General features: G+C 34.3%; 1 protein-coding gene across 1 annotated transcript in view; it reads right to left on the minus strand.

The window, feature by feature from the left end:
* Nucleotides 1–330: 330 nt before the first annotated feature.
* Nucleotides 331–16,204, minus strand: part of ARL6 (ARF like GTPase 6) — a 51,510-nt gene continuing 35,636 nt past the window's right edge. Inside the window, exons 6-8 of the mRNA XM_079921486.1 lie at nucleotides 10,264–10,393; nucleotides 6,501–6,556; nucleotides 331–1,508 (exon numbers count right to left, since the gene is read on the minus strand). Of these exons, the coding sequence (XP_079777612.1) occupies nucleotides 1,483–1,508; nucleotides 6,501–6,556; nucleotides 10,264–10,393 (212 nt within the window). The 3' untranslated portion in view covers nucleotides 331–1,482. The remainder of the gene's footprint in view (nucleotides 1,509–6,500; nucleotides 6,557–10,263; nucleotides 10,394–16,204) is intronic.

A 16,204-nucleotide genomic window follows, 5' to 3' on the forward strand; every position in this document is an offset into this window, starting at 1 on the left:
AGATTAATGAGACTTACTTTGTATCTTCATCAAAACAATTTATGAGAGGCTGGCAAGCTAGCTAAAATGCTGGATCACTGGAATATTCTGGATGACTTTCAATGTGCCAAATTCGAAAGCACTGGGATTTCTGGACTAAGAGAAACTGAATTATAGAACTTTTACTGAAGTTTTAAAAATATTTTATTCAAATCTCTGTGAAACATACCACTACTGTAGTTATCATAATACATCTTTATTACTCACTTACCTCTTGTCTTCTGTTTTCATCATTTTCACACCTAAGGATATTTATGATGTTACACATTATATATTACAGTTTTTCTTTATATGTAATATTTTCAGGATTTACACCATTGCTCTATCCACTGTTTCCCAGTGATTAATTAAAAATGAAAGCTTCTATTTAGAGTTTACAATTATAAGCAGTCTCTAAGTTGTGAGAAGTAACACAATTTGCATACAGTAGATGGCAGAGATATGTTTAAAATTCTAAAAAACATTTTTGTAGCAGTTTATGCCCAGGAAAAACACAGTTGGTGAGTCACAGTCTATTTTAACAAAGTACTGCAGTAAACTGGAGACATTTTAAAGGAAGAAAGAATAAGTCAGTTGTAATAATTATGAAGAATCACATTAATTCATTTTTATACCTCTTAATCTTAAAATGCAATATTTTCAGTCAGCCAATGAAATAAAATTAGATAGTCTGTATGAAAAGATTCTCAAATTCTCCCTCATTAAATTTTAAGTTCTCTGAGGATAAGGAATATGTTTTGTTTACCTTGTATCACCATTGCCTAGGACAATGCCAAACTAGTATAGGTACAGAGATGTTTCATTTATTTATTCAGTGTTTTATTCACTGAATAAATAAATTCAGCTTAACTTGGACTCAGGTAATTTACAAATGTTTCACAGTAAAATACCAAACACCATATTAACACAGCATTATTCTTTTCAGCATATAAAGCACACTAGTTTGTATATTACGTTTTATGTTTTATTGATGGTGACATATAGCAAAACTTCAATATATATTAATTACCCATGGTCCCTTATAAATATTTAAAAGTTCTTTTTCACAAGCATAATCTTACTACAAAGTTATATCATAAGCTAAGTTTTTAGAAGACAATTAAAAAAATAAAATGCATTAAAGATATCATAAATCAAGATGAGATACTGAGATAACTCTGACTTTACACATTCTAATTACAATCAAATGTAGACCTTTCAAGAAGTTGATAATTCTGGGGAGGGAGCCCTTCAGGAAACATTTAGTTTTTATATAATTAATGGCCAGATTAGCATACCTGAAGTCTTATGTTCTTAAAAACCTCATTCAGAGTCCATAAATATAAGCAGAAGATTATCAAGTATTCTTAGATGTAAAAACTTTCAAAAAATTTAAAGTATTCAGTTTGCCTTAATATATATTCCTTGAATTGAAAATTGTTGAGGTTTCCGAATACTATCTTTTCATGTCTTCACAGCCTGGATCTGATCTGATAATAAAAACCAAATAAAAAATTATCAGTCTCTACAGGGCAAAACCCATTCTCTAAAGTAATCCAAGACATATCCATAAGAACATGGTAGAAACCTATGTGTACGCTTTTTTCTTTTTAAAAGCACAATTCACACTATAGTTTGTATTTCTGTCATTGTACATGCACCTAATTAAAATCAACTAGTTCTACAAGGCTTGTATTAAAAAAAGCAGTTCCTTGCCTCATCCCCTCTTTCTCCTTTCACAGGCAACTACTTTCAACTCCCTTTTAGGTGATTACCTGTGTATCTCTAAATAATATGCTTTTATTATTACTTCTTGAAATATCAGTTCCTTCAATGTAATAAGGGGCTTCGGTTCTCACACACTTGTACACTGTTCTTCTGCCACGCTCATCATGTGACCAATACTCCCATTTTCCTAACACAGTGATGTAGTCATCAATAGGATGACTATATGAATGCTATTCACAGCTGAAATGAGTGATATACCCCAGTTACTTTTCCTTTCTTCTACTACATTTTGTTTTCCCTGCAGTTACTAATTGTTCTTCATCCCCAACCCTGCTTTAGCTTTTTTTTAAAATGTACTTAACATTAATTCAATCCCACTACTCTCACACTGTTTCAACCTTTACTATTATGAAGCATAATACACAGTCAATCAATTTCACTTTCTTAAAGAACTCTCCCTTTGTCTTGTGTAAAACTATTTAATCTGAACCAGTTGTTCTCCATGTTTGCCCAGTTATTTTCATATGAGATCTTTCATTATCACTCTAGGATCTCCACTATCATCCTAGGGATTCCTTCCCAACTCTCTTGTGCAGATTTTCCTATTTCCCTTATTTTTTTTTTTTCTTGTTGGTTTATTCTTTTGTTTTTGATCAGTACACCTCAGTGGCTACCTTAGTAAATGGTATAGAAAGTGAACTCTTCAGACTTTACATGACTGAAGATGTCTTAATTATACAGTTATAATACACTGATACTGCCAGGGAATATTATTTTCTCCTTAGATTCTTCCAGGCATTGCTTCCAAGTGTTGCTGGTGAGAAGTCTGTTGCTACTTTGTTTCCTTATCCTCTAGATGAAACCTCTTATTTTCTTCTCAGGAAACTTGTAGAATCTTCCTCTGTCTTACAGTGTCGATTTTAATAATGATGCACCTTGGTGTGGGAATATTTTCATCCACTGCATTGGGCTCTCAAGGGGCCTTGCAACTAAAAACTCATCATTTAGTTCTGGAAAATACTGTTTGATGATTTATTTGATGACTTTCTCCCCTCTTTTTTCTCTGTTCTCTCTTTTAGAACTTCTTATTAGGTTATTGAGCCTCCTAAAATGACTCCTTACTTTATCTTTTCTTTCCATTCTTTGTCTTTTTTGCACCTTCTGAGAGATTGTCTCTTTTTTATCTTCTTTTTATTGAGTTTTCCATTTCTACTATTCTATTATTATTTTCCAAGAACTCATTTTTTTTGTTATTTTCAAGTAGTATTCTTGTCATATTCATGAAAGTAATACATTCTCTCTTATCTCTTTGAAGCTACTCTAATAGTTTTTTGAAATGTTCTCCCTAAATAGTCTTCTTCTAATCTGCTTTTTTTTGTTTATGTTCCATAATTCTAATGTTTTGATCTTCAAATACTTGGTGATCTTTTGCTATCTTCTCATATGTATGAGTGAACACTATAAAGCTGATTGGAATTTTGTTACATGTGTGAGGCTTGTCAAAAGTGATCTTCAGTCTAGTGTATCTAGCTAAGCCGTTTCCTTGAGAATTTCTGATGTTAATACCTTCAGGTCTTTTCTCTTAGTCTGGTCTGACTCCTCAAAGTTGACTTGCTGTCTCCTACCCATTGTCAGTGTCTTCTAGGAGAAATAGGAGAAGGCAGAAGACGGTTATAACCTTCAGTATGAAACTTTCAGTTACTCCTCATTTTCAGGTCAGCATGCCAACATACAGTTGTGCTTGGTGTTCTCCAGTCCAGGGATACTATTTGACTCTCTGCAAAGAATGAAACTTCAATCTTCTTTTGGGGCAAGGATGTATAACTGTCTTCTCCTTTCTGTCTCACTTCATCCTTATTTCCAATTTCCATCAATTTCTGAGCCTTTGAGGGGATCTGCAATGTAAATTAGGATGCTTTCCAGCTTTCTCCAGTGCTAGCTTAGAATTCCGCTTTCTCAGGTCTGTTAAGTTATTCAACATTCATCAGATATTTGGCTTCCAAAATCTGGTTGCCATTTTTGTCGCTCCCATTTTTTTGGGTTAAATGGCTTTAAACAAAAGTCTCTTTACTGTCAGTGAGATCTGAAGAGGGGATGAAACTAAGTGTGTGTTCAATCCTCGGTCTTTCATTGGAATACTCATATGCATAGTTTATAAAATTCTTATATTAAAACCTGGAAGCATTATTAACTTTTCACATACAGATAAAGTGATACAATGAATAAGTTTCATTAGTCACATGAGAGGATTTCATTTTATAAATATCTCTCTTTACCTCTGCAATGGTTTCTGTATATTCTCTGGTGGTTTAAAAAAATATTTCATAGTCTACTCATGGGTTCTTGTCTTTGGCTGTAGTGCATAGGTAATTATTGAGAATCCTTCCAAAAGAGAATGGAATCATGGCACAAAATGTGTCATTTCATGTTTTACCCACAATTTTTCAACCGTAAACTTAAAATAATAAGATTAAATTCGTCCAAAATGAACCACAGGCCTTCTGGTTTATCATGCTAGGAAATTTCAGAATTTTGCAAGGAAAATGAAGAGATATAAGTTCAGAACATCCTTCACAGATTTACAGAAAAACTTTTGGCTAATAAGTTAACAGATATAGGCACAGACTAGTCTCCTATATTTATTGCTACCTATTTTGCAGTATAGGTTTTCCCCTCTTTTCAAATCCAGAGAGACAGTTAGGAGCATCAAAAATGTAAACTATTTACTGTTACATAGACATTATGAATAAAGGATCTTCTACTCAAAACCAAACTGATATACTTTTAAATCTACATACTAAGTTTCCTCCTCTATTAAATGGAGAAGTTAGGTAAAAGGGTAAATTTAACATTTTTTGAGTGCTTTCTTATGGTAGGCACTTTAACACATGCAGTATTTCATTTAATCTGTATGGCAATTTTTGAAATTTTATTTTTTAATTTTACAGATGAAGAAAATTATTTTTATAAGATAATTAGAGACATTAGTTAATAATTAATAAGTAGTGGAATAAATCTGCTAGACTTGAAAGCCCAAGTGCTTTTTACTACTATTCCACGCTGCCCACATAAAATGGGATACTACTACTTACTTTGCAGAAAATTGTTGTAAAGGTTACATAAAATAATATGGTAACACAAGGGCACAAAAATTTTTCCTATAAAGTATCCTTCTTACAAAGACTTGGGAGGTAAGATGCAAAGATAATGGATCAGAAAAGTCAAAGACACAAAAATTAGGTAAGACCAGAGTTGGCAAGTGGCACTGTGATGTTGGATCGTTACTGACACCTAGTGGCCTCATTGTTACAGACAAAATACCACCCCCCCCCCAAAAAAAAGAGATCTACAATTTAAAATTCAGATGACCATCAACCTATTTTCAGTAAGTTACTATGCTTTGAATTACTATATTATGAGCAATTGTGGTGTTTCCATCCATGCTATATCTCCACTGTGAACAATAATAAGCGCTTGTAAAATAAGAAGTAAAGGCTGAAAGTATGCTTCTAGTGTCTTCTCTATAATGTTCCTCTGTAACCTATCTGTTTTATGTGGGAATCAGTCCCAGAGTGGTCACTTTGACCACTTCTTTGCACAGTTGGTATGTTCACAGAAAAATCCCACTAGCTCTTCTGAGAACTACTAGAGGTTCTCAGTTAAGTTTCACTTAATTGTAAAATATAACTAGAAGGTTCTTTGCAGTTTAATGGTAAATGTCATGATGACAACACGAAAGAGAAAAAAATACAATGGTCTGTGCAGTTACCTAAAACACCACATTTTACTAATAATACATAGAAATATGTATCAGAAGTACATTTAGTACTTTGAACCAAAGAAATACTATGTCTCTTTATGTATGGACAAGCAGGCTACTCTTAGATCCACTATGACATACAGAAGAGAAAAAAACCCACAAATAACTGGAATTGAGAGGGTTGTGTAGAAGAAATTAAATTTATAGCCACAAGACTACGGCTAGAATTTATAATCTCTTGTTATTTCACCCTTGTTCAGGGCAGGGAGATTCTAATAGAAATCATCCTCAACTGTTTTGCTCAAAAATGGAAATTTTTTGGCCTGATCTTCAAGGGTCCTGTAATAAGAAGGACCTATAGAACTTGCTTTCATTCACATTCACATTTTGTTGCTCTCTGTGGGTCACTGTGCTTCAATCCATTCCTGTGTCTAGCAGACAATGTAACCTTAGGAAAAATGATATATCTTAATTTATGATAGCTATTGTGATGAATAACAAATAGAACTGTGATTACAAAACATTAATAGAATACCAGCATATATAATACTAAATATGAGTATTAAAAGTTGTAAAAACACGCCATGAATAAATGGAGCTACATATGGTGTATAGCATGATTCTTGAACGATACATGCCATGAAGATTTATTTTTAGTTATTGACAGTAAGGTCTAAAATTTGTCCCAAACTTCAAATGTGCTTCTATTACTAGATCTGACAGAAATTTGTTGCCATAAATTAAAATTATTTTCTAGAGATGTCATGCATGTTGATGTAAGCACTTTATTTAAATAAATCCTTTACAAAAATGTAATTGAAGTAAATGGAGCAAAGTATTGGATACTTACTGTATTGTTTTTTCTGATCGCAGAAATAAATGGAAACAAGAGGAAGAAAGGCAGTGATATAACAAAAATAAAATGTAAAGAAGGAAAGAAAACGTGAATGGAAGGGAAATAAAGGCTGAAGATGCACAGTATTTTGTGATGTACCTTGAAGCCAGTCTACACCTTCTTGCAATCCTTCTCCTTTTATGGCATCACTAGCACTGCAATAAAATCCGTAAAAAAAATCCATTTCATTACATCATAAAACTACAAGAATAAATACTTACAATTTTGCCATATAGCAAATTAATATATTCTACTAACATATCTGAGCAAAACTGGCTAAGCACTGAAACTGAATATATATAGGATATAAAAGTCTAAGTGTTCAGGAGCAAGACATGAGAAAATTATTCATAATTTATATGGACATTTGGAAAAGTGTATCACTAAAAAGTTACTATTCTAGGAATATTACTCAGACTGGCATTAATGAAACATACACTTTGAGTTATTGTCCCAGTAGCAGAAAAGCGTTATAGAATACACCACCCTACCAGCCCCAATGATTCAACAGCATTTATTTATTAGAAATGCTATACTTCGGTTGTAATTTAGCCATAGGATGGAGTGACTTTATTTGATATGAAGTTTGATATCTAAAAGGCATAAACCTGTAATTGTAACTTTGGTAAACTAGTAGAATAAAAAAATTCCAGGAGATTTCAACCATAGTTTTTTATTTATTGGCTTCAAAAGCCTGGATAGGTTGTTTAACTCTTCTGCCTTCAGTTTCTGCCTCTGTAAACTGGGGGAATATCACCATTGGCCTCAGGTGATTATTGTAAGAATTAAATATTTGAGATATGGATATAAAACACTGAACACAGGGTCTTTTCATTGTCTTTCCATTCTTGAGAGTAAACCTAAATCCTTACTGTGACATTATTTTATAAATAATAAAAACTTATATAAACTAAAATAATAAAATGCAGAAGAGTTTTAGGGTATCAAACAATCCTTTTCAAAGACACAGACTAATAGCTTCTCATAACATGTTACTGATATAGTTATTTCCTTTCAAAATATAATCGTATAATAACAACTAGTATACGTAATTAGATTTTCTGAATGATTAGGGTTCCTTTTAGTGTGCTGAAGCATGATTTTAAAATGTACTCAATTACCTTAAAGCTGTTAATTGGATTCTAATCAAAACAGAAATTACTTCCAAGGAATTACTTGTTAGACTAAGAATATGACTTACCATAAAATTATTTTAAAATAGGAAAACAGAAACAAACAGCATAAGATACACAATTATTCAAAGCAAACTATGGATTACCTATATTAATGGCAAAACATCAGTAGCTGAAATACTTATATCAAGTAAGATCAATGTATTGATTTTATCAAAAACTTCTAGTCCCAAACAAGAGTACAGTACCATGAAGAAATCCTTCCCCGTTGGTGGAGGTGTCACTACCCTACTAAAAACCCTGCATCTTTTCCTAATAATTCCCAAATGTTTAAATTCTACCTTTCCTTTCAAATAAATCGTAAGACTTGTACTTGGAATAAAAGCCAAAGTCTTTATCATTTCCTACAAGGCCCTATGTGACATGGCCCCTGGTTATTTCTCAGTGGCCTCATCTACAATTTCCCCCTAGATCTCTGTTCCAGCCAGCATGGACTTCTTGCTGTTCCTAGAAAACACTGGGCACATTCTCATCCAAGAGCCTTTTCACTTGCTGGCCTCTCTATCTGGAAAGTTATTCCTCTAAACCTTTGTGTGAACTGCTCCCTGACTTCAGTTAGATCTCAGAGAGGGACCACATTCATTATTCTTTCTCTTACTATTCTACTTCATTTTTTTTCATCCTCCCAACTGACATTTTATACATCTATTTACCTGTTTTATTATCTGTCTCCCTCACAAGATAGTAAAAAAGCAAATACGTACATATATCACACCAGACACTTAGTCAAAGAACACACTGTAAGAACAATAACACAATCAGACCTGAAAATCAGAGTTGACTATATGTTTAGTACACTGGTCAAAAATAAACCAAAAAATTTTTCCTTTAATTTTCCAGACTGTATTTCTCTATGAGCTCTTTTTTACTGACCAAATTTACTTGTACCTAAGACAAGAGAGATGCAATATTTTATGTCTGCATCACTGAGTGCTACTTTCTTTCTCTAAAATTAATGGATAAATGTATTTTTAATTTCATACATGCTTTAAAAACATTGCAAAAGATAAAAACAAACTTAACAAGTGAAACACTAATTGGAACTTAGTGAGATGTCCAGTTTGAATTAAGGAGAAGTCAAAATTTTAGATAAATTCAAAAGAAAAACTTGGTATTCTTCTATAAGTTGTGTAATATAGAAACTGGCAATATGTTATAAGTCCATATCCTTTTAGCATCAGGTATTACTTTTTTCTCTCACTAAAAAATATTCAGGTGTCACAATAAATCTGTTAAAATTCAATTACTAATTATTTTAAGTAGAAAGAGATTTTTCCATTTGTAAAATTAATTTCTACTTCGAAATTAAGAGGACTGCATCTTTTACTAATTAGACCTATGTTTTGAATGTTGTACTTTCTATCAAAGCAATCACAACACTTAATGCAAAAATTAAAAATTATTCTACTTCAGATGTTATCAATTTAAGTATGATATACAAAAATACAAAGGTTCTATCTCAAGATATTTCTCTACCCCAAGTCCCTCCTTTCTTCACCAACCAAATACCACAAAACCTCAAATTCCAACTCAAGAATCATTTAGTAAACACTGACTTTTCCTCTGATTTCCAAAGTAAGGAGGGTTTTACTTGAGATATGAAGCCTTGGGTACAGAAAAGTTTCAAGGGCTTTCTCAAGCTCTTCTCTTTTCAGCACCAAGGTTAGCTCTTAAAGTTCTTCTCTGAGCTCTACCACTTCCTTGTTTTGTGTTCAGCCTTGCTCTATAGATATCTTCTTATAAAAAGGGGAAAAATGGCAAGAGAAGGATATCTTCCAGCATGGAGAGGTAAGCAGGTGGTTAGAAGGAAGGTTAATTTAACATAAGGTATTGGTAGGCTTTAAAATACTAATATATAACTTCTGGTTATCCTTGTTGGAATATTTTGGTAGAAAGGCACACTGGAGTTAAATATATTAGTAAGAAACTGCTTTCCAAATAAACAACGTATAATAATTTCAGACACTAATTATTTAAGAGTTCAACCTTATTAGTATGTCCAAATAATATTAATTTTTGCATTTCTATTTATTCATATCAACAAATACTTATTGTGTATCTACTAAGTAGCAGGTACCATTACTATTCTGGGGGTTACAGAGTAAACAAAATCAATGAAATCCCAGCTCTCATGGTACTAATGCACTAGTGTAGGAAGACAGACTATAAAACAAAAAATAAAAGAAGAAGGGGTCATAAGGAAATACAAAAGTAAAGCAAAGCAAGGAAAAAACAAGAGATGGGGGTAAGGTATAGTGATGTTTCAGAGTTATTAAGAGAGGTCTCTTTCCTGAAGGAAGTGCAATAACAAGCAGGAAAATTATTTTAAAGAATGATTCCGACAATGGGAGTAACAAGTACAAGCACCTTCAGGTGGGACTGTGGTTGGCTGATTCAATGTGCAGAAGGATATCAGTGTGGCTGAACTTGGGTGAGTAAGTAGGTTGTTTAAGTTGTTCTTTTAAAGAGTTGTTTTTATTTGTCTATCCCTGAAAAGATTTGAAAAGGTTTTAACAGTAATATATTAATGAATACCTGCAAGCCACGATTCTATAAAACAAAATCTTTACCTTACATCCTACCACTTATAAAGTGAGCTTGGAAAAAACCCTTAAAGTTTGGAGATTTTTTTCAGAATGATAAAATGAAAAGTAAATATAAAACTTTACCAAATATGCCATGGTTTATCTTTGATGTTCTCTAAACACAGCAATTGAGACACTTTTACAGATGTCACTGCATCTCTAAGATCCATTTTGTTTGCAAAGAATAAAATTGGTATTCGGCGGTGCTTAATATCTAAAAGAGAAAATAAGGCTATCATCACATTTCCAGCTTTTTGGGTTATCTTCTCCCAAATCCTTAAAACTGTAATCCAACGAAATTGTTTTCCAATCACTTCTTCCCATATCACATATACATAAACATTTAAAGACATATACTGTGAAGCATGTATTTGAGTGACAGGAGAATTTTAAAAATACCTCTTCTTAAGATTATCTGCCCTCTGGTTGGAACTGTAAACTAAAGATGGATGAGGTGGGAGTGGGGGGCTCATTAAACAGTTACTGAACAGCACCTAGAAAAGGGTCACACATTTTGGGTTTCATTTTTGGTTTCATTTTTGGTTTCATTTTTGGTTTCATTTTTGGTTCATTTTGGGTTTCATTTTTACTGTCAACAAAAAAAGAGGTCAACTTCAAACAGAAGTAGGAGTATAAAATGGATCCTGGTTTTATATTTTAGTTGCAGCATTATAAGTAACCTAGATACTTTAACAAGATGTTTTTACCTTGTTACAATTTTGGGAGCATTTTTTTTTTACTTTTGAATACATAATACATTTAAATAGTTCAAAATTCAGAAGAGACAAAATTGTATGCAGCAAAAGAATCTCCTCCCTCCCACCTTTGTCCTAGTCCATACACCTGTCCTCTCTACAAGAGGCAACCCATATCATCATCTGTTTCTTGGCATCCTGGCATCTTTTTATGAATATTTTACATATTTGAAAACAATTATTATATATTCTTCTTACAGCAGACTATTCTCATTATTTTACACCTTTTGCTTTTCACTTAATTTCATAGCTTGGAGATTATCCCATATCAGTACATACAGAGAGCAGTTTCATCATTATTTTAATGGTTGTGAATGTCCTGTCTTTCAGTACTACGTACCATAATTTATGTATCTAGTACCCAACTGAGATATATTTGTATTGTTGCCAATATTTACAACTATAAGCAATGTTATAATGAATAAACTTGTACATACAAAAATTTGTACAGGGGCCAGAACATCTATAGGATAAATCTGAGAAGTGGAGTTGCTGGGTCAAAGGATATGTAAATTTCTAATTTAAAAATTCTCCCATAGTTTCTTCCACTGCTGTAATAGTGTAATTTTTATATTTAAATATTTAGTCCAGCTGGAATTTATCCTGGAGCAGAGAATTTCAGAGTAGATAAAAAAGTAAGATATGAAGTAAGATATGAAGTTTACAAGAAGCACACTTTGAACATAAGGACACAAACAAGTTGAAAGTAAAAGCCTTGCAAAACATATTATGCGTATGCTTAGGTGTAAGAGAGCTGGCATGGCTACACCAATATTAGACAAAGTAGTATTCAATATACAAAGGTATTAGCAAAGAAAAAGAAAGGCATTTAAAAATTATAAAAAGGTGAAGCAATCAAGAAAACAAAACAATTTTAAGTGTGTATCTAAGAGACAAGCTTCCAAATACATAAAGCAAAATTTGAGAGTATTAAAGGGAAATCAAATAAATTCACAATCATAGTGGACACTTCAACACCCCTCTTTTAGAAATTGATAGACAAGTAGACAAAAAAAAAAATCAGTAAGATTGTGGAAGATGTGTGATTGTTTTCCACAGGACTGAATGAGGAAGCAACTTTGGGTGGCATCTGTGGGAGGAAAAGGCTCCCTGTCCACACCCCCTGACATCTGATGCCTGGCTGTGCTGCTGCTTGTCCCAGATGATTATCTTAAACCGCAGCACAGAGCCTTCATTTCCCGGACTGTCCCCAGGCAGTTTATTCTCTACTCTCTCAGGTGCAAAATGGAGTTCACTTCCTCTCATGGGCACACCAAAATCACAACTGTTTGCAGAATAGCCATCAATGAAAAAAACCAGAATATATCAGAAAGGATATTCTACAACTAAATACATAAAGAAGGAATCACAATACGATGGGTAGGAGGGGTGGAATAGAGATATAATCGAATCCCATACCCCTGGGTAGGTGAGCCACAAATGAGTGAATAATTATAACTGCAGAGGTTCTCCCAAAGGAGGGACAGATCTGAGCCCCATGCTAGGCACCTGAGCCCAGGGGTCCTGCACTGGGAAGATGAATCCCCAGAGCATTTGTCTTAGGAGGCCAGCAGGGCTCACTTTTGGAAGACCCAGAGAACTGGGAGAAATAGAGACTTCACTCTTAAAGGGTGCACACAAACTCTCATGGACTTCAGGACTCTGGGCAGAAGCAGTAATTTGATAGGAACCTGGGTCAGACCTACTTGCTGATCTTGGAGAGGTAAAGCTCACCCTGGGGACAAAGACACCGGAGGCAGCCACTTTGGGGAACTTGTTGTACCACGTGGACACTGGTGCCAGTAAGCTCATTTTGGAATCCTTCTCTAGCTTATCTCAGCCTTGCCCTGCCCAGACCCTGCTCTGGGACTGGCTGGGCCCTGGCCCTGCCCACTAGTGGGTGAACACAAGCTTCAAGACACCCTGGGCCCCATACCCAACTGTGTCAGGAACCGGCCCCACCCACCAGCGATTCAACACCTGCTATGGGACCCCTGGGCCCTGCAACCAGAACCCAGGACTTGGCTCTTCCTGCCAGTAGGCCAGCACTAGCTCCAGGATGTGGCTTCAGCCACCAGTGGGCAGGCAACAGCCCCAGGATCTCCTGGACCCTGACTCCGCCCACCAGTAAACCAGCTGTAGCCCTAGGGCCTCTTGAGTTTATGCAGTCAGCTACCTCGAGAGCTGATCCTGCCAACCAGTGGCCATCAGCCTCCACACAAAGCAGGACCTGGCAACCAATGAACCAGGAGCCAACCAGGCCTACGAAACTACCCACACAGTTAGCCCGACACAACAGAAGGACCCATACAGCCTCATAGAGGGGGAACCCTGAAGCATATAGCTCTGGTGACAAGAGAGGAGCGTACTGTTGAGACATAAGACATCTCTTACAAAAGGCCACTTCTTCAAGGTTGGTGAATATAACCAACCTATCAGATACACAAAAATAAGAACAGAAAGTTAGGGAAAATGAAGTGACAGAACAACATGTTCCAAACAAAAGAACAAAATAAAACTCCAAAAGAAGAACTAACTGAAGTGGAGCAAGGAAGTCTACTTGAGAAGGAGCTTAGGGTAGTGATCATAAAGATGATCAAAGAACTCAGAAGAAGAATGGATGCACAGAGAGAGAAATTAGAAGTTTTTAACGAAGAGTTACAAAATATAAAGAACAACCAGAGATGAAGAATACAATAACTGAAATGAAAAATACACTAGAAGGAATCAATGGTAGACTAAATGATACAGAGGAACAGATCAGCGACCTGGAAGACAGAGTAGTGGAAACCACTGATGTGGAACAGAAAAAAGAAAACAGAATGAAAAAACATGAGAACAGTTTAAGAGACCTCTGTGACAACATCAAGCACACTAACATTTGCATTATGAGGGTACCAGAAAAAGAAGAGATAGAGAAAAGGCCTAAGAACATATTTGAAGGCCTAATAGCTGAAAAACTTCCCTAACCTGGGAAAGGAAACAGACATCCAAGTCTAGGAAATACAAAGTTCCATACATGACTAACTCAAAGAGGAGCACATCAAGACATTGTAATTAAAATGGCAAAAATTAAAGATAAAGAGAGAATATTAAAAGCAGCAAGAGACAAGCAATGAGTAACATACAGCAGAAGTCCCATAGGGCTATCAGCTGACTTTTCAGCAGAAACTCTGAAGGCTAGAAAGGAGTGGCAGGATATATTTAAAGTGATAAGGTGAAAGACCTACAACCAAGAATATTCCACCCTGTAAAGTTCTCATTCAGATCTGATGGAGAAATCAAAAGTTTCACAAACAAGCAAAAGCTAAAAGAGTTCAGCACCACCAAAACAGCTTTACAAGAAATATTAAAGGAACTTCCCTAAGTGAACAAGAAAAAGACACAATGAGAAAGATGAAAACCATGAACGGAAAAAGCTCATCAGTAAAGGCAAATGTATAGCAAAGATAAGAAACCATCTATGCACAAAGGTAGTAGAAGGTTAAAAGACAAAAGTAGTAAAATCATCTATATCCTCAATAAGCAGTTAAGGGATACACAAAACAATTAGATGCAAAATATGATATCAACAACAGTAATCACGAGGGGAGGAGAGTACAAATGCAGGCTTGTTAAAATGCATTTGAAAGTAAGATATCAGCAACTTAAAACAAATATACATATATGCATATACATACATACATATATACCTCATGATAACCACAAACCCAAAATCTATAATAGATATACACCCAAAAAAAGAAAAGGAGTCTAAATATAACATTAAGAGAGTCATCAAATCACAAGAGAACAAAAGAAGAAAGGAACAAAAAAGAGATATGAAAATAACCTAAAACAATGAATAAAATGTCAATAAGAACATATATTATCAATAATTACTTTAAATGCAAATGACTTAAGTGCTCCACTCAAAAGACATAGAATGGCTGAATGGATACAAAAAGAAGACCTGTACATATGCTGCCTACAAGAGACTTACTTCAGATCTAAAGGCACACACAGGCTGAAAGTGAGGGAATGGAAAAAGGTATTCCATACAAAAATGGAAATCAAAACAAAGCAAGGAAAGCAATATTTATATCAGACAAAATAGACTTCAAAATGAAGACTGTTATAAGAGACAAAGAAGGACATTACATAATGATCAAGGAATCAATCCAAGGAGATATAACAATTGTAAATATGTATGCACTGGACATAGAAGCAGTTAAATACATAAAGCAAATATTGACAGATGTAAATATAGAAATTGACAGTAACACAATAATAGTAGGGGTCTTTAAGTGCCCCTTCCATCAATGGACAGATCATTCAGAAAGAAAGTCAATACGGAAACACTAGCCTTAAAAGACACATTAGATCAATGGACTTAATACATATATACACGACATTCCACCCAAAAGCAGGAGAATACACATTCTTTTCAAGTACACAAGAAACATTCTCCAGGATAAATCACATGTTAGGCCTCAGTAAATTTATGAAAACTTAAATCATATCTAGCATATTTTCCAACTACAATGTTATGAGACTAGAAATCACTACAAGAAAAAAAAATTGCAAAAAACAGAAACACATGGAGGCTAAACAATATGCTACCACCCAACTGATGGATCACTGAAGGAATCAAAGAGGAAATCAAAAAATACCTGGAGACAAATGAAAATGAAAACACAAGGATCCAAAATCTACGTGACACAACAAAAGCAGTTCTAACAGGTAAGTTTATATTGATACAAGCTTACCTCAGGAAACAAGAAAAATCTCAAATAAACAACCTAACCTACCACCTAAAAGAATTAGAAAAAGAAGAACAAAGCTGAAAGTTAGCAGAAGGAAGGAAATAGTAAAGATCAGAGCAGACATAAATGAAATAGAGACTAAAAAGGCAACAGAAAAGATCAATGAAACTAAAAGTTAGTTCTTTGAAAGATAAACAAAATTGATTCACCTTTAGCCAGACGCATTAAGAAAAAAATGAAGAGGGCCCAAATCAATAAAATAAGAAATGAAAAAGGAGAAGTTAAAACCAACACCATAGAAATACAAAGGATCATAAGAGACTACCATGAGCAACTATATGCCAATAAAATGGATAACCTGGAAAAACTGGACAAATTTCTAGAAATGTACAGTCTCTCAAGACTGAGCCAAGAAGAAATAGAAAATATAAACAGACCAATTACCAGTAATAAAATTGAGTCAGTAGTAAAAAAAAAAAAAAAAATCCCAACAAATATAAATCTAGGACCAGGTGGCTTCACAGG

Source organism: Stenella coeruleoalba, assembly GCF_951394435.1.
Source record: "Stenella coeruleoalba genome assembly, chromosome: 5".
Classification (NCBI taxonomy): Eukaryota; Metazoa; Chordata; class Mammalia; order Artiodactyla; family Delphinidae; genus Stenella; species Stenella coeruleoalba.